Raw genomic sequence first — 26,553 nt, 5'->3', positions numbered from 1 at the left:
ATCCGTCCCCCAAACGATCGTTTTTGCTGCTGTTGCGAACGTTCCCACAGTGGGACTGAGCGCAGGAAGGGCGAACCGGGCGCGCCAGCCCTCTCGGCCGCTTCGGCCCGGTTTAGATGGTGTAGACGTTCCTTGGCATCTTCCACGTCGGGTGGAGGTGGTGCCTCTCTTTGGGCTGAGAGTGGCTTCTTCACGTGCTTTGGAGCTGAAGAGGATTTTTGCGAGGAAAGCCTACGTAGCGCAACTTGAGTTTAAAATAAAGGTGTAGGATGTCCAGAGACTGGTGTTCATCTCTCAGTCTCCTGTATTTTCACCCTCTTGTTCCTCACCGCTTACCGAGGTACAGCTGGCTCTCTCCTGGGGTTGTCTCTACCATCAGCGTTTTGTAATTTGGTTGAAGAAAAACTCCTTTAAGCATCTTCGTCCCCTCCTGCCTCTTTTCTTGGTGTAACCATTGAGCTGCTCATCCAAACAGAAGCACGCGGTGTTTTGCTTCAGAGCTTCTCAAATCCTTCCCGGTTAAGAAGAGGCACCGATGTGACTGTGTGGAGCACAGGAATTAAAGGGTGCGTGGCAGAGTCCCAGATCATATACAAGCGTAGTCTGGTGCCCAGGCGACTGCAGAAGATATTTAAGTACCTTGCATAGCTCTCACGGCTCGGATTTGGTTTTTGCACAAAGCAGCACTATCCATTTCTGGGTTCTCCAATGTCGTTTTCCCAGCAGTGGACAAGGCACCACAAGGCTGTGCGTGTGAGCCCTCCCGCTTTGTTATCCTCTCTTATTTTTCCATTGCTCTTTTCTGGGGCGACGTCTGAGCAGTGGATGTTGAAGTTTGCCACCAAGCCTGCTCCAAATAATCCTGGTGCTTTGAATAGTCCTGACATCCCCCAGCGAAAGAGAGGGAGACAGCGCTACTATTTTTTTTCATTTGCATACCCCAACGAGAAGGTCTTCCCCCTCTGAATTCAAGAGGACTTGAAGGAGCCAGAGAGGGAGCAGAAAAGCTCATAGCAAGTGGTGGAAGAGAATCAAAGCAATTAGGGCCTTCGAGTTTGGTAGCTGATCTGGACCGGTAAGTTGTGGTGATCAGAGGAGTTTAGGGGGGATTTCACACAGTTGGAGATATCTAATGGTTGATTACCTTGAAACTACGGGAAAATATGTCACGATCGTGATGCCAGGGCTGTCTGACACAGAGGAAAACAAATGAGCACTTGTTTGAAGGCAAAAATCCAGAACAGAATTAACCCAAGTTGCTCAGAAATGAGAAGCCCCCCATGTTACCTCTGTAATACGTTTGAGGGACCAAGTACAAAACGGGAGGAGTTCAAGGAGATTGTAATTTGATTTCTTAAAAACAAAAACGTGACTGAAATCGTGGAAGTGTTGGCTGGAAGGGACCTCCGGAGGTGTCCAGCCCAACCTCTCAGTGGAAGCGGGATTTTGGATCACATCAACCATTGCTTTCTCTACGTGAGTTTTAATTTCTCCAAAACACAGGTCCCTCAGCCTCTCTGGGCACCCTCTTCCAGTTCTGCACTCCCTTCCTAATGACTCTTTTTCTTCCTAATATCCAAGATAAGCCTCCCAAACTCTGACCCTTCTCACGTCATCTGGCAATAACAAGAGTTGGGTGCTATAAGCTTTGCAGCCTTCCTTCAATATTCCTGTGCCTGCAACACTCAAATCGGTGATTAATCCCTCTCGTTCAGAAGATTTGCAAGTGTTTAAAAACAATTTCTTTAGAGGAGGTAACTGCGGACTGCCGCGCCATACTCCATCAGTTAAATTACATCAGTCCGGGGCATTGTAATGCCTTCTCTGTCTGTAAGGGAACTGTTTTGGCATAAGGTCTGAGCTATAAATTATTTGGAAGGGTCTTGTTATACCTTATGTTGCTCCTTGAATGTATTCACGGCAGCCTGCTCGGAAAAAAGGTACCTGCTTAAGGAATTAATGGTGCTTCCAAGTCAGTGATCCTGAAGTGGAAGCCTGGGTTGGTTTGCTCTGGATTGTGTTTGTGTTGGTTGACTTCAGCAGAGGCTCTTACTCTGTAGCTGCCTTTAATGTCCCGAAATAACGCCATGTGAAGGCAGCTGAGAAGACAGCATTACGAAAATTGCAGGTAATGGTGGGTATGATAACCGGGAAGATACCAGGGTGAGATCTGCTGTGCACCCACACCACCCTCAGAAGAGTAAAACCTTGCGGCTTCTTTGTTAAATGCCACAGTATGATGTTGTTCGGTGTCACTCAAGGTACGGGTTACTTAGGGTTCATTAGCAGACAGAATACCTGTGATTTGACATGGCTTTTTTTTTTTCTTTTGTAAGCCTGTTGTATTTGATCTGCGCTGAAACGAGCCCTGACTGACAGCCGAACGCAGGAAAGTCATTAAAAAAACTCTTTTGTGGTATTAGTGGCTGTCCTGGGAAATGCTTTTCCCCCCAAATTATCTTGTACTGAAGTTTCTGATGTTGTTAAAGGAGAGTCTTTGAGCGTGTAGCAAAGGTTTGTGTGTTTGTACAGCGACAGCTTTTCTTATAAATTGGTGTCCATTAACCTGGAACGTCCCTGGCTTCAGGATACCTTTTTTTGCCTTTGCAGCTTGTACAGATTATTATAAATACGACCCATTTGGAGAAATCCTGCAAGTTCCTAGAGGAATTCATAACCAATATCACTAATGTACTTCCAGAAACTGTCCACACTACGAAACTCTATGGGACCACAACCTTCAAGGTGAGAAGGCTGGTAGATCCACCTCCGTGGAGTTGATGTTTGGTTGGAGAGTATCTGCTTTCAGAGCGCGTGTGGGGACGTGGGGAGCTGAGCTGAGCTGCCGGGGAATTTTGTCATGTCCTGGGAAGCTCACACCATCAGACTAGCTGTTGGGTTTGTCCTTCGGAGCGTTACTTCTGTCGAGATCATGAGCTTTTGTAGCCCTAATTTACAGGATGTGACGGCAGCACTTATTATCTAAAGGATTAAGCAGCTTTTAAACAAAAGCCTTTTTTTTGTTTTTTTTTTAATGAATTTTCATGTTGCTGTTTGAGCGCCGTACAGCGTTACGCACATCTGGCCATGAACGCAAGCTCTCCTCTTTCACCCGAGAGGAGAATAGATTTTCAGAACTTATATTTCTGTACCTTTCCACTCCTTTTAGCATTACCCCCTAAAAATCAGGGCTGGCAGAAATTGCTAGACTTCCCAGTGTTTAAATCTTTAAATCATAACCCAGGAGTGTCCACTCAGATACTTTACATGAAATCTGAAGGCCATAACTGGGTCACCTGTGGGGTGTCTGAATTGTGTCCTGCGGCTGGAGAGCAGGAGATGGGAACAGCACCGAGGACTGGAGCAACGGTAGGGAATTGGTTAGGAGAGGTTTGCCCGTGGGATAACTCAGCAGGAGGCTGAGGCCCCACGTCCCCAGGGAAGTCCATTCGTTGTCCCTTTTGGCATCATCTACCTATTTGGCCGAAGGGTGAGTTTTCCTACCCTTATTCTGGCAGGGAGGCTTCTCTGTGCTCCTCCCGCACATCGTTTGCTGGGCCTCGACCTTTGCCCATGTAGGACGTTCCTCTCCCATCTCTCTCCATCTCTCCCATCCTGCACTAGATTTGTCCTCCTGGTCCCCAGGTTGCATCAGAGGTAGTCCCCAGCTTGGCCTTGCCTACCACTGCCCTGGAGGCACATGTCCCACCAGGCTGAGCTAACCTGAGGCTGTAGCAGCCATGAGGTTGCCTCCAGGCGCGTCGTCTTTGGGGCTAAAGGTTGGGTCAGTCTCACGTCCTGTTACTGCTGTTGACTTGTGGATTGGCAACTCGGTCCCACGTAATGTCTTGTTTCCCAGGACGCCCGCCATGCTGCCGAGGAGGAGATTTACACTAACCTGAACCAGAAGATAGACCAGTTCTTGCAGCTGGCGGACTACGACTGGATGGCCATGGAGCCGGGCAGCAAGGCCAGCGACTACCTTGTAGATCTCATTGGCTTTCTGCGCAGCACGTTTGCTGTGTTCACCCACCTCCCGGTAAGCCACCTCCACCCAGTTGCTTCCTTTCTCTGCCCAGGGAGCACACGGGCATCCATGGCGCTGTTGAAGCTAATGGTTGCTCCAGGTGTTATGGAGCGTGGTGGAAGTGGGCCCTTGTACCGCCAAGCGTTTTGAAATAACAAATCCATAAAGCAAACTACTTCATGTCTTACCACAAGTTGGGCTTCAGTGAGAGTCTGCCTAAGTATTTGCAAGCCTACTTGTATGTGAACGAGGGACGTGTCACAGTCCACCATGTAGAAGTAGGATCATAATTCACTAGCCACCTATTTTTAAGATACATTAGCATTCAAGATTTTTTTTCAAGAGATCCCAGTAAAGGAGTGTCTATTATTTGTACTGCAGATACGTTTCCAAATGTTTGTCAAGTCACTGGGTGCCTCACATCAAAATATTGCTCTGCGCTGGAAGGCAGCATATGTTTCTTTCTTTTCTCTGCTGGCTAAAATATACCTGCGCTTATGCTGTTATTGCGATCAAAAAATGTATTTTATGTTGTTTTTTGCAGCTGGCTGAGTAGTGTCCCGATGAATAGGAAAAATATAATCATCAGGGAGTTTCATTTTTGCTCAGACAGCTTTTTTTCCTTTAAATAAGATTTGTTCTCAGCTGTCTGGATATATACTTACGAGTATCTTCAGTCAGCAGGTATTTTGAAATAGCAAATCCACAGAACACTGTATTTGTCCTAAAAGCAATTTCAGACCTTTCTTCTTCACTGGACTGTTACTTATTTGCTGTTAGTGGGTGCCCAGGGTTATGGCACGCTGGCACACACTGGGCACCTTTCACGGGCTTGGGTATAAACAGGAAGAAAAGACTAATCGAACACAACGGCAGTTTCCTTAACTCCATTCTGCTTGTTTATGTCGCTGCGATTGCTTTACTGGAAGGATGTTCAAGCATTCCAGAGCCGTTTTGGGAGGTTTTACAGCCCCAAAACTTTGCAGTCTTCTGCATGGCTCATGCCTTTTGCTTCCTCTGTCGCAGCAGGAAGATTTGGTAGGCAGATGGAAATGAGGACTGATCCGCTGGGGATGGAGAAGCCACCAAAAGAGAAGTCGAAGTGGCTTTCCCAGTTCTCTGCACCTGGAGGTGCTGTAGAGGAGAAGGTGCTTTCTTGGCTCTGTTGTCACTGCAGTGAACTTCAAAATGAAGTGTGGCCCCCCCGTGCAGAGAGGTCGGAAGGGCTTTCGCCCATCTTCTTGCTCAGGCCAGGTTTGTCGCCAGCACGTCCCGTCCGGTAGCAGCCCTGAGCGGCGTGGCTGGTGCCCGTGCGAGCGGGCGTGGGGCAGGTGCCCTCTGGAGCCTGGGGGCGCTTGGAGGTGGCTGGATCCCTCAACTGCCGGATTTCTCCTTAAAAGAGGAGATGCGGATGCACAGGGGTGGGGTATCGCCTGGGGACCACTTCCACAAATCATACTGGGAGTACTTATGCAAGCAAGTAATGGAGTTTGACAGGGAGATTGGTCACTTCACCAGAGCATGAAGCATAGCTAGCAGGAGAGATGAGGATGGGGAGAGATGCCCACAGTGATCTATGAGATGCTCCTGGAGTGATTTATCTTCCTTAAATATTAATATTCCCTTTCTGAGTGAGTCAAAATTGTTTTGGAGTCTGGGAGGGCAGCTAATAGCTCTAAAAAGGACTGAGACGGATTGAAGCAGCCGTTTCTCTCCCAGAAGCGGATCAGAAAGGTCCGAGCTGAGACGGAGGCTGTCTGCAGCGTGCCCCGCTGGAGGCGCCGGCGAATGTGCCGGTGCTGTTCAACCAGCGCACACGCAGCGCCTGATCTTCAAAGCGCGGCGTGGCACCGATCCCCCCGACAGCCCTGCGGGACAGGGGAGGCGAGTCAGTCAGGTGCTGCAATCTGATTTATGAAGCTGTAGGTCTGGTTCAATAGTCTGTAGGAGATGGAGGTCTGGGGTTTTTTTGTATATATTGGAGTTTCTTCTTTTAGAGGAGTGCTGTGAAGATGCCGTCACTGAACACTGCTGATGGGTCCCTGTGGATCCCGTGGGCAATGGTGGGTGAGAACAAGTCAGAAAAGAATCAGGGTACATCGAAAAGGCACCCAGCTCCCTTGGTGTCTCTCCTGGTTCGTTCTTGTAGGGTTCAAGGGCCTTTTTCCAGTGGCTTATTTCGAAACATGTTAAAATTTCCGCGCTTTGCTAAATGAAATGTAGGAGATAAGGTTGGACTAGATGATCCCTGAGGTCCCTTCCAACCTGTGATCCTGTGAGATAAGGCGTGTAGAGGCTCACATCTGCCTAAACCAATGCAGAAAAACGTCAGAGATGTTTCTGGAAGCACCAGTTATGTGGGATGAGCTTCATTTGTGACAGGAAAGAGTGAGAAGGGTCCAAGGGGGAAAGGAACTGCCTCCAAAAAGTGTGAAATATAATGAAAAGAGGATATTGGAGGATTGCTAGAGGCAAGGCAGCGCTGTTTCTGTACTGCTGATCCAAATCCAGCCCAAATTAATTAGCACCATAGCATTACGATCTAAGAGGAGTTGCTGGCCAGTTTGAAATCAATTTTCAGCCTGTTCCAGCTATAAAATATAGGATTTCCACCCTGCCAGTAGCTCATAAAGAAAAACAAGTGACTGTGCACCATCTTTGGAGAGTGGAGCACCTTCTTGTCTCTCGGAGTCGCCTCCACGCAACACCGTCCCTTCCTGTTCTCGTGCCCTTTCCTGGTTTGGAAATGCCCCGTCTTGCAGAGCAGGTACCATCATGTTGACTGAATTTACACAATTTTAAAATAGGCGAGAAGCGCTCGCCTGGCATTTGAACTTGCAGCCAATTTTTAGGAGAGAAGAGTGGCAGTCTCAGGAGATGACTAAGTGGCAGGAGCCAAGCTACTCACCTGCCTTTTGTCACACCAGTAATTACACCGAGAAAAGCCTTCGCCTGCTGATCAAAGAAACTCAGCCTGGGCATGTTGGCAGTTACCGTGCTAAAATTACACCAACGAAAAGTGCTGTCCTGTAATAGAGCGGAGCCGAAAGTCCTGAGCCTGCAAAAATGCAGGCGGCTCCTTAACTTGACGGCTGTGAGTAATCCCATTGTCTTGGACGGGGCTGCTCATCTGCAGGAAACCTTTCTGGGGTCAAGGCTCCAGCTCGCCGCAAGGCAGATCAAATGGCCTTGAAGGGTCCGGTTGACTCAAGTCAGTGTTTCAGAGAGGGGGGGGAAGAGGAGCAGAGAGGCTGAGTGAGCTAAAAGGTGACTCTGAGCCCAGATTTGGGCATTAGGTTTTATGTTTCCCTTTTTGGAGACATAGGGCTGATTTTTTTCCTGTATTTATTGGGGTGAATCCCAGAAAGGTTGAGGTTGGAGGGGACTTCTGGAGGTCATCGAATCATAGCACAGTTTGGGTTGGGAGGGACCTTTAGAGCCCATCCAGCCCAACCCCCTGCAGCGAGCAGGGACATCTTCACCCAGACCAGGTCGCTCAGAGCCCCGTCCAGCCTGGCCTTGGGTGTTCCCAGGTATGGGGCATCGACCACCTCTCAGGGCAAGCAGGTCGTCTGGCCCAACCCCCCTGCTCGAGCAGGGAAAATAGCCCAGACCAAAGTTAGTCCCAGCTTGTGGAGTGGCATTAAGAGTCGCTGCTTTCTCTAGTGTTCGAGCAGGAATTGCAATCCCTAATTTTTCCTTTAGAGCATCAGAGTAGACATTGTGGGAAACGGTGGAAACCACTTGATATTAGGAATCCCTGGAATCGATTTGCTTTTTCCAGCTTTGCTTCGGGACGCTGGGCCCCCAGCTGCAAAGGGCATGCTGGTGGGTACAGCATGTGCCGGGGTGGGGGGAGGAAAAGTTCATGGTGAAGTTAATGGGGTTTTGGTGCATACCGCTGCTGCCTGAAATTTTCATGGTGGTTTAGAGCCACAATTCGAAAATGCTCCGCTAAGTGCCCAAAATGTCTCAAAGCAAATAACACGCTGGTGGAAATCAAAGCGTAATTAACATTTGGCATCAAGGCTGCCCTCTTCCTGCGTTACCCAGGGAGTCGGTTACTGCTGCTGCTGAGCTTATTAACGTGGGATGCTCGGGCCTCCGTTAAAAGAAAATACTTCTTTTTTTTAAGGAAAAAAAAAAACTTTAAAAAAATATTTTAGGGAAAAAAAAAAGGTGGTTTCTGGTTTTCAGCAAGTAAAGGGCCATGGCCTCAAAAATTAACATTTCCAGCATAATACTTATAAAAGAATGAGTGAAAAAGCCTTTTGTCTTTGATGGCTGATTGTTGTTTTTCTTTCTTGTTAGACAAGTTAATGTAAATCGCATTGACAGGGCTACTCCAAACACACTGATTTGTTGACATTAAGCTTCTCAAAGATGGAGGGTTGTGTCAACACCTACAGTGAACTGTCAGGTTAACAAAGCAAGGATGTTTTCTTGGGGGAGGGGAGCAGAGTTGGGGGAAGGGGGGGGTGTTTTGTTTTTATTTTAAGTTTCCTTTAATCCTCTGTTAGTCTTGTATCTTGATAACCTCCTTTGGAAGGTAATCAGGGCAGGTCAAGAGGTGATGCTGACCCGGGAAGGGGAAGCAATCTTTCAGCGATTGAACAAACTCTAACCTCTGCCGTCTCGAGCAGTTCAGTGTGAACTCTCTGCAAAGGGGGTTCGGGGTTGGTTGGGTTTTTTTTTCCCCTTTTGTGCTTATTTTTGCCAGATGGCAGGCACAGATTTCGGCTGGAGCCGCGTGAACGCAGCGGCCGCTCTGCCTGCAACGTTTTTGCCTTATTCACTGTATTGGCTTCTCCTCCCGGTTGCAAATAAATACGCCAGCCCCGGCAGCTCTTGCTTTGGTAGAAAGAGCTTTGGAAGTGTTTCTTTTCTTTTTAAAGAGAACGATTACCTATGTTTTTATTTAAAAGGCCAAATCCCTCTGTAACATTTTAAAAGACAAGGCACTGTGCGTGGAAGTAAAATGCCTTGAACTTTGCACCAACCACAGCCTTGATCACATTGGGAGAGACCCAAGTGGAATATAATGGTCATGAAAGCATCGTATGAACACCAAAGGCACCTTCGTTAGATTTGCACAAGTCCTGTCTGGGCTTAGACAACACCCCCTTGCCCTCGGAAGAGTGAAGCAAGTTTTGCTTGAGCTGATCCCTGCTGACGCTCGCTAGGGTTTGACATCCATCACCTCCACCTTACAGGTGGGAGAGCTGGGGCACATGGGTGTTGACTTGCAGAGCATATTTAATAGCAATAAAACTGGTCTTGTGGTACTTTGAGTTCCTCCTCATCCTCCTTAGACCAGGTTCAAAGAGCTCATAGTTTGCTTTTTTAATACTCTGCCAACTGCCGAGCAGCCGGTGCCTGGGCTGGGGCGCTGGTGGGTTGTAGGCACCATGGGGCGATGACCGATGGGTACCTCTCTGCCTTTCGCGCTGTTGCTTTGCTCTCTTCTGCATTTGACTTTAAACTCCCTGTGTTGTCCTCTGTAGGGGGATGTAGATGTCCACTCTACAATGTCGGTGAGTACAAGACTGCGTGTCGTGCGCGTTCAGTCTGCTCTGCTCGCACCTCAAATGTCGGGGGGTGAGTTGAACCAGAAAAGGTCCTTAGTCTCGGAAGGGAGGAAAGGAAAAGCCTGAGTAGGAGTTTAAATCAATAGGATAAATAAGAGACCAGGGGAAAGGGTTTCCTTCCAGGCAGGTCACCCACAAGCGTAGTGTTGCAGTAGCATTGCTAAATGGTTGCTTTTAGAGCACGTCGCATTTAACTGGCTCCTTTTATCCCCCAAGCGTCCCTCAATGCGTGGGGAATTAGGAGAAATGCCTGTTATTAGGGAAAGCGTGATGGGATCTTCACTCTTGAAAGAGAAAAGATGTTTGTAAAATCCCCCCTCACTCCCTGTATTTTGTTCAGACAAATCCCCCGTGGGGGTTTCAGCCTGACGTTCCTCCTGGTCTAAGTGCTCCGACCCGGGGCTTGGGCCGCTAAGCCTTCCCTCCGGCTAGGGTGGCAGAATAGCGTTTTATCCAGAAAATAGTGTGGGTTCTTGACGTTTACTGTCTCCCTATTTGGATTAGGGCAACTAGCACAAAGAAAGCGAAGGAGACCTTTCGGACCTGCCTTCTGGTTCAACGAACCCCTCTAATCGTTGTCATTTCTGCTTGTTTCATGTGCGGGAGAAAAATCCGCAGCGCTTCCCTGGATAGATCGCAAACAAAGTGCTCTCGAGCTACCTTGTTTCCTCTATTCCCATGTCTGCAAGCCAAGGCACGTGCGAGCAAAGCACGCCTCGTTTTTCTGTCGGTGCAGCCCTGCTCGACGCGGTTGTGCGGTGCGAGACGCGGCCGTCGCGGAGGCGTAGCCTCTACCCCAGCTTCTGCTTTTCCACCCTTAACCCCTGCTCTTCATTTTAACGCTGAGCTGCCACGGTGGTATTGATATTTCACGCCGCGGTTGGGTGCGTGTACCCCTTTTCCTGGAAACTGAGCATAGCTAAGCCTTGAGTATTTGCAGGCTCTGGGCACCTGGGGGTTTCTAAGTCAACATCGAGGTCTCAAATCAACGCCAGCTTCTGAAAAGAAAGAGCCTTGTTAAAGCAATTTGAGGCCAGCTTCCATCAAAGCCGTGGCTCGGTTGCTGGCAGGGCTGCGGGAGCTGCCCGCGCCGTCGGGCAGCAGGCAGGGATGCTTCGGGCATCCCCCCGCGCCCGCAGGTTTCCAGGAGCGGTGTTGAATGTCGACCGTCCTACGTGGTGTCCTTAGGGTGTATCCTAAGAGAGACAGATGCAAAAAGTGGTATTGCCGCTGGCTTTTCAAGGCTTTCAACCATTTAGAAGCCAGATGTATTTATTTCTTTAATTGAATCCAGTGCCTAGACAGCTATGGAGTCAGCTTCCTATGGAGAGGGGTGCATTAGTTTCATTAAGGTAAATCAATGAAAAATAATACCTGGAGGTTCCCTGGAAGGGGTCAGGAATGGAGTAATCCCTTTATACGGTGGGACTTTGCTAGCCTGCTCTTGGTTTTGTTTTTAACTGCAACAGATTCTAATTTTCCTTTTAACCCCTCTAATTTTCTGTTCCCTAGCTAGTTTGTATTAATTGGTGGAAATAAATCACTAATCCGTCTAATAGAGATTGAAAAATAAAAATCTGATTGTACAAAATAGCAGGACAAAGGAGTAATTTTAATGGAGTTTAAAATGTCCGGTGGGAAGTAGTTATGGCTAATCCTGGAAGTTTCTCGGTGTTGTAGAGTCAGACACGCAGGAAAAAGAAAAGCAAATCCTCCCTGTAAGGTCCTCAGGGGGCTTCCTCTGCTCCCCAGGGATGGTCTGAGGCTCCTGAGGGGGTGCTTGGACCAGCTTGCCCTGAAGGGTGGGGCAAAATGCCCTTAAAACGAGGGTGCCTTGGTCGGGGGAAGATGGGCTGGTGCCGGGAGCAGCGCTTGCATGGCTGTGTGGTCCCGCGCTGCCCGCCGTGCTGCCGACAGTGGCTGGGCATTACTTCCCTGGTCTTCTCAAGCGTCTCTGAAATCCCAAAGAGTTACCAAAATGAAGGGGTCGAAACAAGAACTGATGGTTGCTTTAAAGCGAGGAGCAAAGCATTCAAATACGGTGGATTTAGCTTTGTTGGCTGGGGAGAAGGCTGACCTCTGATTAACCCGGGAGCGCTAGTTAACTCGAATCCGGGTAAGCCAAGTTATCTTGTAATTACATGGTTTCTTGTCTGCTTTCAGCACTTTGAAAATTAATTGAAGCTAAAATGCCCAGTCCCATAAATCCTTTAAATCAGGGTGTGCACGCTTCCCTAGGTATTGCTTCCCTTTGTGTAGTCACCTTGGCATGCTTGGCTTTGATTTTTATTTTACGAACTTAGATTTATAAAGCTATTTTATGCTTACTTCTGCATGCACGTACATACACAAAGAATCAGATGTGCGGTACGGGGAATTTGGCAGCCGAAAATCCATTCTCAGTGTAAGGAATCCAAACATGCCTGCTGCCTCCTGCACCAGAGCCCCAGCCTACACCTTCCAGAAACCCTAACAAGAAGTTAAAGTATGAGGTGTTTTTCCCCCCCCCCTCCCTTTAGCGAATTTAAGCGAAACAGACATAGACACCGCAATTATATGCTTTCCTCTTATTTCATCCGCTGGCAACCTGAAATCTTGTAGGGCTTCTCTTACGTTGAGGATGCGCCAGTGAGGACCTCCAATGAACACCGCATCTGCTTCCAAAGCCCCCAGCTATCTGGCTTAACCTCCCCGCGGGAGGAGACCCCCCTGCCCTCGAGGAGCCCACCCTGCCAATGCGATGTCCTTTGGGGTCCCCGAGCAGAGGACAGTTGAAGTGAGGCTGCCCGGAGAAGCGCCGGGAGCTCGTGCCCACCCTTCGGAGCACACGGCCGCCGGAGCGCGGTTGAGTGCTGTTGGTGTGGTTGAAGGGGCTGCCGCTAAGGGCACGTTGTTCCGTGAGCATCGGAGGGGTGCCGTTACACTGAGCTATGTTCTCCCTGGATCCTGTGGCCTAGGTTAGGTGTAATAGCAAGAAAGAGAAGCAAAGCATTTAAAAGTGCAGATCCTCATGGATTTCTTATGGTCGCCGTGGTCTTTCTTCATTGTGTTTCATGAACGGCAATAAATACCGAGAGCCTGATGGGTTAATTAAAGAACAAGATAACAGTAATTTCTACAGCTTTCACCATCGTTTTCTTCTCTCTGTTTTTCCACCTAAATATTGAAAACAGAAATTTAATGTATGATTTAGTTTTTGGAAAAAAATGTAAACCGAGCTGAAGTTTCATACGCCGCTTGTGTTGGTCACTCGCTAATCTGTTCCGCTTGGGAGAAAAAAATACCTCCCGAGCTGGGTGCTGGTGGCTCACGGAGTGGAAATGGAGTGGGCGGTTGTTGGTTTGGGGTTTTTTTTTGGTTGGTTTTGTTTTGAGCTCATCCTTTTTTCCAGTCTGTTCAACATCTGGGCCTTAAGTCATGTGTCAGTTGCGTTTCCAACGGGCGGCCGTACGTCACGGCAACGTGCCGACCCTTCCTTCGGCGTCTCGGCAAGCAGAAATCTGCGTAATCGGGGAATCTGGAGCATCCGTGTGTGTGCGAAGGGTGAGAAACCCTTCGTGTCCGAGCCTTGAGATCTTTCCCCTTTTGTTTATAACATCAAATTATAATTATAAAATTCTATAGCAAAGATGAAGTGTTTCAGTTCACTGTCTTTAAGCCTTTCTGCTGCCATAATTGGCAGATGCTTTGCCCTGATAAATCAGCAGAGAGAAGCGTGGTTCTAGCTCTTCGTATGTTAGGGAGAAGATTAAAAAAAAAATATCTGTATTTAATCAACTTTTTGTTTCCAAAATGGCAGCTGCTTTGTATTTAATGGAAAATCAGGCTCTTCCCAATGGAAAGAATGTTATTCCCAAAGCGAATACAAAAGAAAATAAAAGCCACAAAAGAGAAGGATGAAATATGTCTTTTTTTTTTTTTTTTTCCCCCTCTCGTTCGTTCCAGTTTCGGAGCCGCGCGCTCCGATCACGGTCAGGCCGCGGCTCTGGTTTGTGTCAACTAACTCGGAAAGTTTCAGCCCGTGGACACGGGGACCAGGAGAGAGCCTCGCTCCACGTTAGGAGACACAGAAAGGACTGAGAAAAACTAGGGCTACTTCGTGCTTCTCGTGTGCACATGGAGACTCGTTAAAGGCAGGTTAATTACGGGTTAAATTCCTTTGCAGGCTGAGGTCCCTCCGCTGTTGGAGCGCCGCGTTTCTTCCTTGACGCCTCTTGTTGCAGGGTGTTGGTGTCTTTTCCAGAGGTGAATGATCTCTGTGGAGACCCAAGTGCATGGGAGGAGGAAAAAATTGAGGGCATCAAACCCGTGCCTTGTCCAAGCCCACCCAGCAGGTCCGCGGGTCGCCATCCCCTCCCTGGGGTTGCAGTGAGCCTACAGCACCGCCCTTCCTCGCCCTGCGGCTCGTGTTTGCTCTCAAGTACATTTAAATATCGGAAAATTAATATTTAGTGCTGGGGGAGGCTGCCAAGCTGCCACCGAGGCAAGTCGAAAGCCCCGGGTTTGTACAGGTTGGTCAAGGGTGCGGTTTGGTTTAGGGTCCCCTCTTGCTGCTGGGCCAGGGAAATCGAGGCACGCTGTGGAGATACCCTCTGGGGGAAGGAGAAGCGGTTTGAGCCGTCATGACCCGCTCTGTCCATGTATTCTGGGTTTTGCGTGGGTTTTGGTAGCTGCTTTCCTGCTGGCCCCGTGCCTCCCTGTCTCCTGATGCCACTGCTCGGTGCAAGAAGGCGGCGCGGGCGTTTGCAGCGCAGCTCGTCGCAGCACGGAGTATTTAGAGAGCAGGTAGATGGGGCTTTTTTATCTTTTATTGTTTAGAAAAGAGGCTCACGCAAAGAAAGCGGAAGGCAGCAGATTTGGAACAGGAGTTTGATGCCACAGGCTGAACCTCCAGCCTGGTGGGAGAGCTGGGATCAGGTTGTTACGTGATTAACGACAGTGTCTACAGTTAAATCAAGGGGCCAACAAGGATAAAACATATAATTCCTAGCGTTGCTCAAGGCATAACCCTGTCATACGCCTAACCTGGACTGGCTTTCGCACCCGTGTCCAGTGTGAAGGTCCTTGCACGGATCTCTGAAGCATCTCAGGAGAGCAGGCGGCAGCTGGATGCTCCAGCGCAGGCGCTGCTCGTTTCGGCTGCGCCAGGCTCTGCGCACAACTGTTTCCGTGCTATTGACTTTTAAAAAGCGGTTAATTAAAAATATCCTGCCATGCATTTGGATGGTGCGCAAGGAAAAAGACGCAGATCTTGGAATTCTCTGTTTCCTTGGGGGTTTTTGCACATGTGCGTATGCAAAAAAAAAAAAGAATAAAAGAAAACCCAACCCAGCAGCGTCCCAGCTTTGCTGCAAACTACGGAGCTACGAAAACGACCTCTGCCTGGTTGTGTGTTTGTGTGTGCCTCCATCAGGCTTCAAAGAAACTGCCCCGTGCTCAGATGTAGCAGCTGTGTCCCGAGGTACTTCCCTCCTCCACCCCCTGCCCTTCCTTCTATTTATTTATTTTCCTATTTTAAAAAGAAAAAAACAGAGCAGACTTTATTTTTTCTTTGACTTTTCGCTTGCTTGTTGACTCACAGTCAAAGCGAGGGAAAAATCTTGTGTTCCTGTGCGTGCCCTTATCCTGGATCCTCTTATATCCTGGATCCCACGATTATATGTGGTTACAAAACCCCTGAGCTGTGCTTTTGCTGTGCTGGGCGTATTCGCTCCTGCTTGTAAGCAAGTAGTTGCAGTTCAGTGCCAAGACCCCTTGGTGCCTGTGTAGGAAAAACGTTGCTGCGGAGCTGGTTACTCCACAAATTAAGTGTCGTTTGGTTAAAGACCAAAAAAAACCCCAAGCGAAATAAAACAGCATTATTTAAAAAAAAAATAAAAGGCCAAGCACTTTCAGGTCCGTCCGTGGGAGCTGGTTGTGACCGTCACCCCCGACGTGGTTTCTGCTGGGCTGCAACGTGCGAGAGCCGGGAGGCTCCCACCAGCTCCAGCCAAAATAGCCTCCAGCTGTTGACCTTGGGCATCTCTGACACAGCCAAACTGTTACGGTTTTTCCTCTTTTCTTGGAATGTGAGGGGGTTTGTATCGGGCTGCAGTGGTTGGCGTAACTGCCTGGTTTATTTTTTGTGTGGTGAGGATAATTGCTGTATTTGCTTTTTTTTTCCCCCTTTTCTTTTTCATTTGTCTGGTTGCCTCTAAGCTTCTGTTGGGAATTCAGCTTTGCCATGTGTTTGTCTTGCTGCCGTATCGGTGACAGCCTATTTTCCCTTTAATGCTCAAAATAGAATATAAGTGGTAAATGCTTACTTCTGAAAATGACACCCCGTTGATTCTTTTTAAATACCCCTGGAAGACAGCCACTTAAACATGAGCTTGGGCTCAGCTTTCGCCTGAGCTTGAAAGCAATCCCGCGTCAGTCAGAGGATGGTGGCCTTGCAGGTTGGTTGGGGCGACTGCTCTTTTCGCTCTTCAGATGCCACCAGCTCTCCAGGCGAGTGTCTTTGCACGAGACAAGTTTAACTCGAAGTTGTGTCTGTTGGCACTGCCTTAAGGTGTTGCTCTTCGTAGGTTTACTGTGGTGAACCTGAGATATTTCAGCGGTGGAAGGCTGTCACTTGAACCAAGCTATTGCATGGTAGGGATGGTCAAAGTCACCAGGGAACCAAAATCCCAGCTTCACTCAGAAAAGGCTACGGCAGTACCTCGGTGGTGATAATCTGTTTAAATCTGGTGATTTGCTAACGGCACCGAAGCTTCTTCCATAGGTGACTACAACCTGCCCTGCTCCCAGCCCAAGTAATCAGGTGTAGAGGGAAGGGGAGCAACGCTTGCAGCTCGTCCGGCGCAGAGCATCAGTCCTCCTTGTAGACTAGAAGCTCATCGGGTCACTTCTGGCATTGGCAGATTGTGGGGAGAAAGAGGTCCTTCTTATTCCCGGTAAAGCAGGGCACAGATGCCTCTCCCGCTTACCGCGAGTAGCAGGATGGGTTTTGTAGCTGCTGGAAGGGAGGCTGCTGATGTGAAGGTGGTGCCACTGACTCTTCCAGAAGGTCCCCGCTGTGCCTTTCTGAAATGCCTTTCTCAAAGAAACATGTGTACGGTCGCTGCCTCTCCTTTCATAAGTTTGAGCGTCAGGAAACCTTTAACTTTGAGGCTGTTAAGTAACACGAAGGCCTGACGGGAGTCCGAGGCTGGGAGCATCTCAGCAGCGCAAGGCTGGGGAGCATCCCTTTCCCCAGTAGGCACTGCTCTGTGCCCAGGGGCCCTGGCCCACAAGCGTTGCTCATCGCCGACCTTCTCTTGTTGGCTGGAAGGTGGTTTCTTCTTTTCCTTGGCAAATTTCAAACCTCATGAACGTCAGCTTGTAGCTTGGTGCCAGGTGCCTTTTTCCAAGTCCATAACTCAGCACGCTGGCTTCAGTGTGTAGCTCCTGGGGCGACTTCACGGAGCCAGAGATCAAATACGGAGCCTGACAGTGGCTGAAATCAAACAGCGGCCGGTAACGTTCGCACATTGGTCACCTCTCGCGTCCCACGTGGGTCACGTCTAACACAGAGTGACAGGGCTCAGCCACAGCGTGTTCCCTGCTAATCTCCATTGTTCCCCGTGATTTGGCACTCATGCTGTTGTGTTTTAACTCCATGTGGTTGCTTCTCTTCTCACGCCTTAATCTGGGCTTGGCTTAGCTGTGGTATCCTGCAGCTCTCCAGATCAGCATCTTCTCTCTTTTAAGCACCGGGGCAGATGTTTTCTCTACCTTTCCATCAAACTCCTCAGTGCTCCGAGGCCACTGAAAAAGGGGCGTCAGTTGAGGAAGCTCCCCTGCCCCGTGTCCCTCCAGTGGGTCCGTGTGATCCCATCCTGTGGGTCTGTAGGTACCAGCTTTGGTTTTGGACCACGCTCCCTGTGCTGTCGCCTGTCCGTGCCGTCGCCTGTCCTTGCCGTCGCCTCTGGTGCCGTCAGAGGTGCAGCCGTAGAGGCTGCTTGTCGATGCCAGCTGAGCTCCTGCCTTCAGAGGGGGCATCTTTGGAGACCGCCCTGCTCAGGGTGGGCGTTGCTGCGCCAGCCTGCGGGCTTGGCCAACGCAAGGAGGGACCCCTCTTCTTGAGCATCCATTTTGCTTGGGGCTCTCGTGCTGCTCCTGGATGTCTTTGTCCTGAATACACTCACTTTATTTGCAAGGTGTTGGGTGCAGATTCGTGGCTTTTTTAAAAAAATAATTAAAAAACCCAACCGAACAAACAAAAAAAACCCCCAACCTACTCCAAACCCAACAAAAAATCCAACTAAAAACCCCCACAAAACCCACTTTGTCAAAATTGAAAATGGATTTCTGGGTGATTAATAGGAGGTTTGTTTGGTTTTTAAGTGAACCTCTTAAAGTCTTCCTTGTACATTGTGTTCACTTTTTGGGCAGTGTTAATGGTTAATGGGGTTTTTGCCATCTTCAGTGACTGCAAAACTGTTGTTTGTTTGTTGTTTTTTTTTTAAATTTTTTAAAAAAAGGCAATTAAAAAAATTCATCAGGATGGTGTTAAGAGCCTGGCGAATCAGGGTGGCACAGGCAAGGCAGGGAATCTTCCTCTTATGAGGCAGCAGAGCTGATTGACTGATTTTGCCCATGGTTTAGTGAGATTTGGGGCTCCGGTGCTGCTGGCAGCAACGACAGTCCGGAGGTATCTGGGGCAGGAGGAGATCGTGCCTGGGGGTCTGCAGGGCCTGACACCTTCATCCGTACCTGCGTGGAAAGTGTCCGCTGGGAGTCTTCTTGGTTTTGTGCCGCCGAACAATTGCTCGTTATTGTAGCATCGCGTTTCCGTCTTCTGCAAAATATTCCACCAATATTGCATTATGCATTGGAGGAGTCAGCAAATTTAGTGTTGAAATTATTGGGACAACTTGTGTTTAGAGAAAAGCAGAGATTTAATGTTGAGGAATTGTAATTTTTTGGCCAGCTTTTTTGTGGTATGAAGTCCATGGATTTACGTGTCTAAATATGCTTAATCACATAAATATGCTTAATCACAGCAACCCCAACGCTTGTTGCAGTTTAAAAAGAAATTCTGTTGGTAGCAAAAACATAGAAATAAAAAAGTTTGGAAACTCGCAGGCCATTTGAAACCTGTCAGGCTTTGTTTTTCATGGAAATGCTGGTTAAGCCTTTGGCGAGGTGGTGGAAGCGTTCCCAGTGCTGCGACAGGACCTTTGCTGGCGTTTCAGTGACCACGTTGCACCTAATTTTGGCCAAGTGAAAAGCCGGAGGCACCAGCAGGTTCCTCCTCGGCAAAGCCAGGGGTGCTCCTGCAGGGCGGTGGGACGGTGCCCCTTGGACAAGCTGCTCGGGCCTCCTCTGGGACCCTCTGGTCGGTGGCCGCTGGCGGCTCGTGCCACCCCCGCGGCTCTGGCAGTGGTAGGTGTGTGCCGAGCAGCCCCCGCGCCCCCCGCCGCGCGGTGGGCAGTGGCAGCATATTCCTGATTGCACGTTAAGATTAATGGGTATTTATTTTAACAACCATTCCGTTTCAGTAGCTTTTAATGAGTCCTTTGATAGCAAGTTCCTTAATTAACAAGGCAGCCTTTCAGCGTTTCCTTTCCCTAATTGTTAACATATTTGCTATTTTCAAACGAATGCGCTACCGTGAGCGGAGCCGGCTCCGCAGCCTTCCTCGTGGTGGCTGCCCATCCTCCTGGGAACCCGGAGCCTTCAAACTACTGCCCAAAGACGAAATACCGATGAAAAACGTGATTTCATGGCTGATCTGGAAGTGCGATTGACTCGGTGGGGTCAATGGGGAGTAGCCCATGGAGATATTCTCCAGTAGGTGCCCCTTGCTTGTGTCTTTGGGAGAGCCTCAGAGGTTTGGCTCTGCCCTTTCTCTGGTTGGCATGGCCACAGGGACCTCTCTAGATGCCCTGCCGTGTGCCCAGAGAAAGCCGTGGTGGGACAGGGAGAGCAGCATCACCTTGAGAGGTGTCGTGGAAACCCCAATCGCAAGCCCCAACCGCAAAGAGGTTGCATCAAAGGCCATGGACAGAGGGATTCATTGCCAGAAATAGGGTAACAAACTGATTTGAGCTTCGAAACAAAACCCGACGGCTTTTGCTCTGATAATACAGTCAGAATTGCTTTATTTCACTGAACGTTGGACCAAGCTGGAGCTTGGTGGAGGCAGCTGGGGTGGCGCTTGGGCATCTTGGCCATTGAGCTTTGTCAACTTTCACCCCTGACCTTTCTCCCTGATGCAAATCCAGTTCGTTTATAAGGAGGTTTGCAAAGGTCTTGAACGAGCAAGTGATACTGTAGAGGTGTTCCTGGAATCGCTTCCTGAGATTTTAAACTCCTCAGTTTTCTGTCAAGTTGGTAATTGAGCTGTTGGTGACTTTAAGGTGTTTGTTTTCCCCCTTCTCTGCAGACAGCTCGGGTTGTGGTTGCATGCCTCCTCCTTTGCCTTCCTCTCCCAAACTCATCTTGCATATTAGAGAAATGGCTCCTGAGCTGGAGGGACCGCAGTGTTCAGGCAGGGGAAGCACTTCTGAAGTACAGGCAGGGACCAAGCTGGTTTGGAGCCACACCTGGGAGCGGGGTCAGGACATAAGTCTGTGATTTCTTGGGGCACTGGCGCAGGGAGAGCCTTTGGGAGCGCCGCCGGTTCCGCCATGCCCTCGCAGAAATCGGCAGGATAATTATCACAAGGTCTGAGCCGTCCCAGCTGAGCGCGGCGGCTCCTCTGAACCACGGCGGTTTCTAGGAGCAGCGACGTCGAGGGATGACATCTCGGAGGCATCCGGCTCGGTCCCCATGCCAAGGCACATGTCCCGGCACTGCTGCCGTGGGTGGGGTGGTCAATGATTTCGGGAGCGGGGCGAGGCTGGTAGAAAAACGCGTCCATCACGGGCTGGGCTCGGCGTGTCGGTGCGCCGGGTGGGCGCCCCGGGGTGGGGGCTCTTCCTCCCAGCGCTGCAGGGAAGCTGAAAAATGAACCGGGGGGGGGGGGGGGGGGGGGGAATCTATAAAGTGAACCCCAAGGGTAAATAAGTGCCAGGGGACCAAGACGGGCACGTGGTGGTGTGAAGATGTGCTTGGTATCTGCCGGCGTGCACCCCAAACCATCCCAAGGGTGAAGGCAAACAGCCTTCTTGCCTTGCAGCGGCAGCTTATTAGGAGTGATGTATCAGTGTCCTGGCGCTGGTTTTTCTCCTGTCAACAACAGCTGCTTATCAAGCAGAAATTTCTCTGTATTTCTGGGGAAATAGCCTAAAATTGATGTTCATAAGCCACTGCTGCGCTTACAAGGAGCTGCTGTAAGTGGGCATCTGTTGCGCTGAGGGGAGGTGTGGGGAGGAAGAGGGTTAGGTTCGGTCTTATTTATAAGGTTAGGTTCAGCCTTATTTATAAGACTGGGAAACATAAATTCTGGAAGGGTTTTAAATCTTTGTGCCCGGGGAGTGAGATGCTGGTCATCCCTGGTGGTACCTTCTTTTCTCTAACCAGACATTTAGCACAGTGATTTAAACCCCCGTGGCATCTCCAAGCCCTCTAATAGTAAATACAAGGAACAACAGGTTAGCGCTTAAAAGGCGGGAAAAAATAGCTGTATGTACTTTTGTCTTTCATCCAGTAATTTTGGAGCTAAACTGTCAGGAATTGTATGTTAAATCTAAGATTGAAGTCCGAGTCTTTTTTAAAGCAGAATGTTTTTTAGGTGGTCAAACCTTAAGAATAATGGAAATAAAAGGTCAGGTTCTCAGCTGGCATGAGAAGATTCAGCTCCGGGGTTTTCAAGGACGCAGCGCACGTTTGCACCTGAAGAAGGTTTTGGCCCCAGCCAAATCCCATGTGAAAAAGGAAAGAGGAGGAAAGGCTGAGCCAGAAGCTGCTCCTGGGCTCATCGATAGGATCCCCTTTACCACCTCCGCAACGAGCCGCGGCAGAAAATGCTGGCGAAGAATGTCCTACGGTACCGCTTACGCGCTGCTTTCGCGGCGAAGACTCAGCAGGGTTGTTGCGCTGTCAAGCCCTGATGATTAAATTACTTTTTCCATCCCACCTTCCTCGCATTCGGCTTATTAACTTGACGTTTCATCTCAATTACTTGCTCTTCTTCACGCCCTCCTGGTGTCGCTTGTCAGTCACTCTTTATTCGGGCAAGTCTGGCTGGCCGGAGGAATGCGTGCACCGGGGCAGGCGTGTCTGCTCTGCTTGTTGTAGGTGGAGGTAACCCTTTAGGTACCTCCACGCGTGCTGATCTGACCCTTGCTTGGCATGCAAGAAGGTTGTTCCCCTTAAATTTTTTGCCAATGGGGCAGAAAACCTTCCTGGGGGGTTTCCTTTTGACTTCTGAGTGTCTCCGGAGCTTCTCGAAGGGTTGCAACCCTCTGAGCAAGCTCCTGCTGCGTGCAAGCGCGAGCTACTCACCGGGATTTTCCTGTGCCCTTCCAAGAAGGGTAAGGAGCCCTGTCCCCCACGCCCAGCACGGGTCCGGGTCCCAGGCCATGGCTGCAGAGCTTTGCTTTCTTGGCCTCTGCTTCCATCTGGGTCTTCTGCTCAATAACACATGAAAACTACTCGGTCGTAGCGAAAACTCAAGTGTCTGTTGAAAGTAATGAAGAAAAATCGCAGTCGGGTAGCAGCGTGCTTCCCGTCGCGGTCGGGGGTGAGGAAATGGCGTGAGCCGTGTTTTAAATAACCAAATGTGTCAGAGGGGCACAAGTAAATGATAAAAAGTGGGAAAAAAAAACCCCACCCAGGCCTCTGCTAAACTTTATGGTTGCCATGCTTCATCTTAATTTTAGTGGAGGTGTTTGTTTGGAGGTGAATAATGAACGCTCCTGGAGCCTGGGAGCGGCAGCGAACGGCGGAGATGAAGTACCCTGCCCCGTAATGCATGGCTCTGCTCTTGGGTTTTTTTTTTTAAATAAAATATGATTTTTTTTTCTCCCCCTCCTGCTGAAGATGAATATGGCCTGAAGATCCAAAACAACTTTGCAAAGCTGGTAAGAACATTTCCCAGCACACGCATCAAACATTTGCTCATCTCTCCGTGGCGCGGTAATGACGCTTCGCTTGAAACACCGCATAAACCCCTCGCTTTAATCCCCGTTTAAAGACAGTTTGTAAAGTGCTTGTAAAATTCTGTGAGATCTCCTAAACCACTCCTTGGCTTCAAGAAAGCGTGTTGAAATCTGTTGTGCGCGTTTGAAAGCATAATCTCCTCCCGAAGCTGTTGGCGTGGTAGCACCATTATCCAGAAATCTTACCGTGGGTTACGCACGCGGGCAGCGGGCTCGCTCTGTGCGGTGGGTTTGTGCGAGTCTCTGCTCTTGTGCCACACGGTTTCCGCGTTTTTATGGGTTTAATATACGTTGCGGATCCGTGCAAATCTTATCTTCCAAACCTCACCTACCCAAATCTTATCTGCGGCAACTTCTGGATGGCACACAGCGATCCCTGAGGAATGGGGGAAACCTCTGGGCGTTTGGAAATGAGGGAGGAATTGAGATGGGTTGAAAAAAAAGAAGTGCTCCCACATGTCCAGTTGCCCCTAAATGATGCTTGGGTTCAGTTCCGTGAGAGCGTGGCACCTGTAACCTGTGAGACTTGCTGCTGTGGTGCAAAGTAAATTCAGTAGGAATAAAAGAAACCTTAGCTTTACAAGCACCGTGTGCCTGAGACGGTCTGAGTTTGTTTAATGGCCTTACGGGTGCTTTATTTTCCTTTTTTTTTTTTTTTTCCATTTTCCTTTTATGCTTCTGGTCAGTCACCTTGGATTTTCTGAAGCGCTTGCCTAAACGCAGAGCGCGCTCCCTGCTTGCTCCTGAGCCTGGTCCTCGGGAGGACCGGGCTCCTACGAGGCAGAGCATCTCCGTTCTTCGTGTGCCTCCTCTTCCTCTGTCCCCTGGTGGGGTCTCAGGAGGATGAAGGCTCTGTAGGTCTTTATGGAGGATCTGAGTCCTTCACGTCTGTGCGCATCAGTGTCCTTTTCTGACAGCGGCTCTCCGGGTAGGTGATGCTTTAGCCAGGTCAGGGCGTGCGTACTCAAACGAGGCGACCTGCTTGGGGCCTTCCGCAGGAGACACAGTCTTCCGAGCACCCATCTCCCTTTCCCCCGTTCCACAGCCCATCCCTGCCCCACCATCAACCCTTTCCTTAATACCACTCTTCTTTGAACATCCTAACTCCTCAGAGGCATCCTAGACTTCCCACCCGACAGCTCAGTCCCGTCGGTGCGGGGGCTTTGCCCATCATTTGAAACCCAGCTCTTTCAGATTCAACAGTTTAAAAATTTAAGCATGCAAATTAAGTCATCTGTTGCGGTTACTCTTCTGCCGCCTCGCAGTTCTTTCTCGATCGGAAAACGGGAGGTTTATCTAGGGTAACTCCACTTGCTACGAACTGCTCTCACGATTTATAATTTGAGATCTTGGTTGTTCCTCAAAAGTGAAACATAACTGCGGCGGCTCAGAGAAAATGTGTTAAAAATAAATATTTACCGACAATGTTCTCAATTTAACAGCTGAAACTCATAACTGGTCATGCTTCCCTTATAGGTAGGAGCATTTCAAGGGATTTAGGTAATTTCTCTCTGCACGGCAGCCTTGGCTGTGGCCTCCTCCCCTGTTTAATCCCCACAGTTAAGGGTGGCTTGGGAGGAGGCAGGCGTTGATAAGCTCATTCCCCGTGGTAAGAGCAGGCGCAGGATACGTCCGGGATACATCCCCCACCACCCAGCCCTCGGGAGCAATTCTATCCGTGTGAACACAAGTGACTTCTTCCATCACCTCCTTCCCTGGTTATTTCCTCCTCCTTGTTCCGCGCTGGCTTCCGGAAGGTGCGGCGCGGTGGTGGAAGCGGGCTGAGGAGCATCAATGTGCCAGGGACACCGTTGTCACAACGGTGCGGCCCCAGCTCGCTGCTCCCCGGCAGCGAAGGCCAAACCTTGAACTGCGAGCCTCTGCGGTTGGAAAGGAATCTTGAAATTCCTATCTTGGGACGTACGTTGACGCTGGTTTAGTTGTAGGCAGGAGTTTGGAGCTGCCATCGGTGCTGTTTTGACCTATTAACAGGGTTACTTCAGGCAAGCTTATGTAGGATGTCGAATGAAATATGGCACGTTGTCTTGCCCACGTTAGGACGCGATAACGAGGGATGCTTAGAGTTCTAAGCAAGATTTTCCTGGATTTAAGCTGCTCCCAGGCACTCTGCACCTGCCAAGGTCTAACCCTGCTAGTAGCAATGGGGGCTCCTAAAAGGCGATTCCGTTGGAAGCCGGTGGTTGTGAGGTTGAGCACTATGTGACGGTCCCGTGGCAGATGGGAGACCTTAAAGAGGCTGGACCGGCGAGTCCTGGCCTAAAGAAGTTCCTCTTTCATTTTGTGCTCAAGGGCCTCAATAATTCTCCCTTCTCTCTTGCAGGGGAAGGTGGCGCAGACGGCTTGCATGTCGGCGTGCAAACACCTCTCCACCTCGCTGATGCAGCTGCTGCTGGAAGCCGAAGTGCGGCAGCTGACGCTGGGCGCCTTGCAGCAGTTCAACCTGGACGTGGAGGAGTGTGAACGTAAGATGCAAAACCATCTCGTTTTCCCTGTCTCGCTTTGCCCCTTTGTATGCCGGGACCCGAGGCAGGGCTTTCAGGGATGCCGAGCAGCTGGGACTGGTGGATGCCTGCAGGGCTCCACGGGGCTGCCCAGGATGACACTTGGCAGTATCTTGAGGACAGAAGAAGCCCAGCAAATTCTAAGAGATCAAAGCTTTACTCTTCCTTTTTCTCTTTAATGCCGCCTTGATGCTTTCCAGACTGTCCCTGCTTTTTGAGATGGAGTGTTTTAAAAGCAGGAGGGATTAGAGTGGGTAAAGCATGAGGAGGGCTAACAAAAATCAGTTTACTTATGACTGTTTCTGAAAATAATAACTGGCTTATGTTCTTAGGGAGTTCTGGTCCTCTCCTGACCTCGGCTGTTTGTCGTCTTTCTCTGTGGCGGGGAAATTTTTTCTCAAAGCGAGCCCTTTTTGCAAAGTCACTGTTATGAAAAAGAGATGCCTTGTGACAGAATAACTGCGTCTGTTCGGAGGGGCGCGTGGGGCATCGCGGTGCCAGCACCGTGCCTTTGCTCTCAACCCTGCTCATTTCGGGTCATCTGCCTTACACCTGATCAGCTCTGAAATCCGAAGGTTTCCCTCAAGTTGCTTGTTATCCTGCTCAACAGAGGGGTTAAAAAAATACACCACAAACCCAACAAAATGCTCTTTTTTCTTCTTATTTTTATAATTAAGCGATAGCAGGGTGAGCACACTTCTGCACAGGAACCTCTCTCCCTTGTGGTGGGGTTGGATTTATTATCGGGATTAATATTGGGATGGATTAGCGACCGTGGCTGTGGAAAATGCAGAGCTTGATAGGACTGATAAAGGCTTCAGGAAATCTTTGATAAAGGATTTCGGCCCTGGCACAGGCTGCCCAGAGAGGCGGGGGAGTCGCCGTCCCTGGGGGTATTTAAAAGGCGTGCAGACGTGGCACTTGGGGACGTGGTTTAAGAGACATGATACTGTTGGCTCGACAGTTGGACTTGATGATCCTAGAGGTCTTTTTCCAACCTTAATGATTCTATGATTTTGGGGAAGTTTGTTGTTTTTTTTTCCCAAATACCCACCTTTTTGGCTTTCTCAGTTGATGTGGAGGTTGGGAGGTAACTTGTTTACAACACGATTAACCTGTTTACTGCGGAGTCTGCTGAAATGCTCTTTGGCCCAATGTGGCTCCTGTTAAACCCCACAGTAAAATAGCCCTGGCCTCAGGGCGAGTGGTATCGGAGCCTAAGTAGCGGTGAGTTTGCTTTTCCTATCTCTGATAACTCAGTGAAATCGGTTGTGTTGGTTTCGTCATCATCTGGCTCTTAACACTGTCCAGAGATATTCTTCTACCCTTTATAAAACATTTTGCTG

The 26,553-nt window shown here is 49.5% G+C and overlaps 1 protein-coding gene across 3 annotated transcripts in view; it reads left to right on the top strand.

Moving 5' to 3' along the window:
* Positions 1-26,553, top strand: part of EXOC6B (exocyst complex component 6B) — a 313,474-nt gene that overhangs the window by 200,274 nt on the left and 86,647 nt on the right. For 2 of the 3 annotated variants that reach the window (XM_064448801.1, XM_064448799.1), the window contains exons 17-20: positions 2,611-2,745; positions 3,860-4,039; positions 9,532-9,561; positions 25,027-25,168. In XM_064448801.1, coding sequence (XP_064304871.1) covers positions 2,611-2,745; positions 3,860-4,039; positions 9,532-9,561; positions 25,027-25,168 — 487 coding nt within the window. The remainder of the gene's footprint in view (positions 1-2,610; positions 2,746-3,859; positions 4,040-9,531; positions 9,562-25,026; positions 25,169-26,553) is intronic. The other variant, XM_064448800.1, reaches the window with a different exon arrangement.

This window comes from Phalacrocorax carbo, chromosome 4 (assembly GCF_963921805.1).
Source record: "Phalacrocorax carbo chromosome 4, bPhaCar2.1, whole genome shotgun sequence".
In the NCBI taxonomy this organism is placed as follows: Eukaryota; Metazoa; Chordata; class Aves; order Suliformes; family Phalacrocoracidae; genus Phalacrocorax; species Phalacrocorax carbo.
Note: the sequence above shows the minus strand (reverse complement) of the source record. Positions and strands in the feature narration are given on the sequence as shown.